Source organism: Malania oleifera, chromosome 4 (genome assembly GCF_029873635.1).
Source record: "Malania oleifera isolate guangnan ecotype guangnan chromosome 4, ASM2987363v1, whole genome shotgun sequence".
Classification (NCBI taxonomy): domain Eukaryota; kingdom Viridiplantae; phylum Streptophyta; class Magnoliopsida; order Santalales; family Ximeniaceae; genus Malania; species Malania oleifera.
In genome coordinates, this window is record NC_080420.1 from 45097714 (window position 1) to 45102571 (window position 4858).

The following is a 4858-nucleotide window of genomic DNA, read 5'->3' on the forward strand; positions in this document are numbered from 1 at the left end:
TTGTAATAGCTTTCCAACTAGGCCCAATGAGATTTAACCTTTTTCACAACTAGCATTAATATCATGGAAGGATGAAATACAGAACTCGATAACAAATACCCAATGCATTTCTCCTCTGATATACGGCTTCTTGTTCAACAGCCAACCATGCATTTGCCAGCATATCATATCAATAGATTTCAATACAATTTTAATATTTTTTCTGAATCCAATACAAATTTAAATTGAAAAATTTTCCAAAATAAGATTAATGAACCTCATCCTTTATGAAAAAGGAAGCAATTTATAAGATACCAAAATCAGTAGAGTTATGAAAGTAAACAATCCTTAGCTCCAAATAAAAAACCCAAAAAAAAAAAAAACAAAAACAAAATATGCATCAGATGCCCAAAGTCTGGTTAGATGGACAAGTAAATAAACATAAAACACTAAACACATCTTAGCAACAGAAGTATAAGATACAACAAAGTTCCATGAACACACTTTACAACAAATTTTTGTCACAGCATCGAACGGTGGATATTCAAAACCTGCCAAAACAATTCCACCGAAGTCAACGCTGTGCAGAAACATCTGAAGTAAATATGTGAAAGATTCTCATGTGATTACTTCTGTTCTAGAGATTTTTTTCTTGTTGCTCATCGGTGGTGCTAGCAGGAAAGGAAGTTGGTCCTGGACACGCACTGGTTTCAGTGGCATTTTGGGTCGCAGGCAAAGGATGGGACTGCTCTTCATGCTCGCCATTCTCGGGATGAAAATTTATTGGGAACCTTGTGACTCTGGGTTTGTCAGCCAAAATATTTCTCTGGACCCTATCAATCAACACTTTTTGTGGAGGTTCTTCTCGTAGCTGTTCATCATCATAATCATTGTTCACATAGTATCCCACTCGAATAAATTCCTGTCCTAGATAAGAGCATGTCAAAAGCAGTACTGTGACGCCAATAATATCCTCTTCACGGATTTTTGATGGGTCTGGAGGATCTGCCTGCCAAGAGGCCAAGGAGAAATTTAGCAGTCATGGCCCGGTGCACAAAGCATTAAAAATGTCTAGTTTAAGGGCTTCATACAAGAAGTCATCAAGAAATACCTGAAAGACAAAACGATAATTGCCAACATTGACCGGCCCAACAAGTACACTCTCTAGGAGTTGATCATAAGTCTCATCCTCAGCTGACCCCACGTAAATGAGCTTCCATTCTAAATCTGTATCAAAGTTGAGAGTTAACGCTCTTGCAAGGAGATGAAGGTGGCGCTCTAAGATAAATTCAAACGCAGAATAATATCAAGAATAAATGTAAAATACATTTTGACCACCACACTAACAACAAAGATAATGAAAAATTAAATATAATAACATAAAAACATGACACCTCATAGAGGTTCAGCAATAAAAACTGCTTTTCAAACCCTGATTCATAAAGACATCGAACATGTAGAGACGCAGATATGGGTTTAAGACAATTCCATACGATTGCATGCTGCTTATTTCTAAAAAGTGCAACCTTCCACATTTTTCACATCTAAAAAGTGACTCAAGTGCCTAAAAATTTTAAGGAACACCTTTCCCATTTTCCCACACTCTACACCTGCTATATTGCCATGATAACTAAGATCTATTGCTAATCATATAACATAATTTTACTGACAAACAGGCATGAAACGCAATCCAACAATTGAAGACATGCATAAAGGGATTCTTGCGGAGTAATGTGGGAGTGGAATTCAAATATTGCTGAGGATAGGGATAATGGAGCAGCCATAGGTATCAAATGTCCAACTCATTTTAAGAAGTTACTTCTTGATGGTTCGATCTAGAGGTTTATGGTGGAAACAGAACATTTTTCGAGCGTGATGATAGCTAAATTTGACCTTGATTGCTATGAATGGACAAACATTAAGAGCAAAGAGGTCAATGGAGCAGTATGGGGTGGGGTGGATTAGCAGGGGATGGGAGCTGGAAATGGCGCATCCATCTATTCATGGAATAACAAGCAGAGTGGGAAGCTAACCATGAAGGATCAATTCCAGAAACTTTTCCTGCTTGCAAGATATAAAAATGCTTTGATGAGTTGCTCAGAGGCAAACAAGTGTGGGGACCATGTGGCCATGCATAGGATTGGAAGCCTCAAAACTTTCTCAGGTTCTTGATTTGTTTTAAAGTTCGGATATAAACTTGCATTATACACTCGCAAGGAGAAATCTCATTATGGAGACTCAACAATGAGGGATATTCCCTGTAAAACTAGCAGGTCTTTGAAAATGAAAATGCATTCAAGGACCAAATTAATTAATTAACCTTTCCTTGGAAAGCAACTACAGAGACGTGTCCCTCCTAAAGAGGCCTTTTTTTTTTGTTTGCAAAGGAAGCTGTGTGGGGGAGGATTGTGAGTTTTGAATGTTGGTTCTATTAAATAATAATAATATCAATAAAGTGTAAACACAATTTGGTGAAATAAGGGCTTCTCATGTCAAGAGGGAATCCAGGCCACGCCTCTTGCAAGCAGTGTTCAACTGTTCATGGGCCTCATTCAGAATTTGGTTAACTCCGTTGGAGTCTTGTGCGTGGTTTCAGAAGCAATTGAGGAAGAGTTATGGGCTTAGAAGTGTTGGGGTTATCCCACATCGATTGTGGAAGGGGGGGCTGATGGTCAGTTATTAAGTGTGAGTGAAAATCTCACCCCATGAGCTAGCTTTTGGGGTTGAGAAGGCCCTAAACCACCCAATACTAGTATTAGAGTTCCTGGTTCAACATTCTCCTCGACGCTGGGTTTGTGCTGCCGCTGATTTGGAGCCCAATGTGTGAGGAGTAGATTGTTGGGGTCATCTCACATCGGTTGTGGAAGGGCTGTGGAAGGGCTGATGATCAGTTATTAAGTAAGGGAAAGCTCCACCCTATGAGCTAGCTTTGGCGTTGAGAAAACCCTAGACCACCCAACAAGAAGAGCATGCACAACTGTGTGGAAAGGGAAAAGACTGTTGTTTGATCCCATAATTATTTTTTCAACACTAAGGAGAGGGAGGAAAAGAACAGCATTTGAGGGAGGGTTCTACCCTCTTAACTATGATAATTTTGGTTTATTATGCAGAATCCAATAGAAGCATAAAATATCGATCGCTCTATTTATTTTTTGTCTTGTTAATTATCATTCTAATGTACACAGATTGAAACCCCTTGCAGTCCTTTAGCGACACAGATTGAAACCCCTTGCAGTCCTTTAGCGACCATGTTTTACTAATTAATTATTAAAAAAAGGGTACATCAAGTAGCTGTAATTATGAAAGTAAATCAATATTCCAAGCTGCTGCATGAGTACTAACAACAGTCTGCCTGCACTGGCAACAAAGTGCTCTTTTTCAAACATTCAGCAATACTCGTTTAACACTGCAGCGTAAATTATTAGTCAACCAACCACACCATCATCCATAGAGTTCCAATCCTCAGGAAAAACAATTAAACCATCACTTCTCTTTTTCAATCCTATTTTTAAGGCTATTACAACTTCAAAAACTCAAATAATCAAAAACACATTCAGTTAGAAGAAACGGAGGGCAGTGACAGAGATCCACCCAACCCTAACTACTCTCATTGCCTATACAAACACAATGACATCATCTACCACCAATAATGCAATATGAAACATCTTATTATTCATAAAGACACGAGATGCTAATGACAACACAGCTCACATGCATGTCAGACTCGACCAAATGCCCAATTTAACAATGATAATTAAAGATTTTTTTTTGTTTCAGCGATTGCATTAATGGGGAAAATACACCTTAAATATGAGGCAAAAAGCCAGTACTTTCAGCATAATCTGAAAGTCGCGTCCCAAAAAAAAAAACTAGCTAGCTAGTTTACCACTCCTCTGAAAATCCAGAAATAGTCATTCAAAGTAAACCCACTTTCTCATGCTGTGAAATTAAACAGGGAAATAGTTTCTCATACATCTCTCAGATCCTGTTCTTACAGGTTAAGCAATAAACCTCAAAATGAAATGTTAGAAGTTAAACACGCTCTAACCGGAAATTAAAACAAACAGACAGATATACGGATTTCTTATTCCTTAAACCCTATCTAAATCCCAAGTCCAAGAATCAGAACAAAAAATGGGTCTGCATCAAGAAGAAACGAACAACAAACAATAGGATCGAAAGATTTACCATCCTTGAGAGGAATCAAACACTCGTAAGAGATTTCGAACTGAAAGGGGTTGAGAAACGCCGCCGGATTGTCCAAAACGGTGACGTTGGTTATGTTGACGGCACTCATATTTTAGGCCCCGAAGAAGACTCTGCCGCAAACCGATCAAATAAAACCCTAGATTCCAAAACCCACATGGAGGAGGGCGAAGCCCCTAGGCCGGACCCGAGCAATGGCCAGAATCAAAGATTGGCATACACATGCAAGTACAAATTCAGAACCAAAACGGAGAAGACGAGGGCTGAAAAGAGAGAGGGAATTCTCAGCCATTGTTGCTTGTCCTCTTAAGGTTTATAGGCGGCCGCGGCTTGGGGCTGCTTGTGATGGGAGCGTAGGGGTTACCGGCAGTAGCCGGTGGCGAGGGTGGAGGGAACGGCATGTAATTTGGCGGGAGTTTTTTACTTTTATTTTTGTTTTTTTCTATTTTTAATTTTTATTTATTTATTTATTTTGGAGACTTGGAGAGAGCATGGTGTGACTCGAAAATGTATACTCACGCGTAAATGTGTGTATGACATTCTTAACGTTTTCAATAATTTTTTACTTTACAGTTTCTAAAAAATAATTGTATTACTAATGTACTCTTATATGTTTTTAATTATTAAAAATATAAATAGTGATGAACAAGTTTACTAAACACAAATAAAAGTT

The 4858-nt window shown here is 38.5% G+C and overlaps 1 protein-coding gene across 1 annotated transcript; it reads right to left on the bottom strand.

The window, feature by feature from the left end:
* Positions 1 to 247: 247 nt before the first annotated feature.
* On the bottom strand, positions 248 to 4512 carry LOC131153167 (probable histone chaperone ASF1A). The gene is made up of 3 exons (XM_058105290.1): positions 4168 to 4512; positions 1091 to 1206; positions 248 to 988 (listed from the first exon to the last, which is right to left on the bottom strand). Exons 1-3 carry the CDS (start codon positions 4274 to 4276, stop codon positions 617 to 619), a joined length of 597 nt encoding a protein of 198 aa, XP_057961273.1. The 5' UTR covers positions 4277 to 4512; the 3' UTR covers positions 248 to 616.
* Positions 4513 to 4858: the final 346 nt, after the last annotated feature.

Bases quoted from the DNA above. Each gene is read 5' to 3' on its own strand.
- LOC131153167 (XM_058105290.1), bottom strand. From the start codon at position 4,276: ATGAGTGCCGTCAACATAACCAACGTCACCGTTTTGGACAATCCGGCG. The intron at 1,207-4,167 runs GTAAATCTTTCG...ACTTTGATACAG, and splicing joins TTTGATTCCTCTCAAGGATG to ATTTAGAATGGAAGCTCATT. The intron at 989-1,090 runs GTATTTCTTGAT...GCCTCTTGGCAG, and splicing joins ATTATCGTTTTGTCTTTCAG to GCAGATCCTCCAGACCCATC.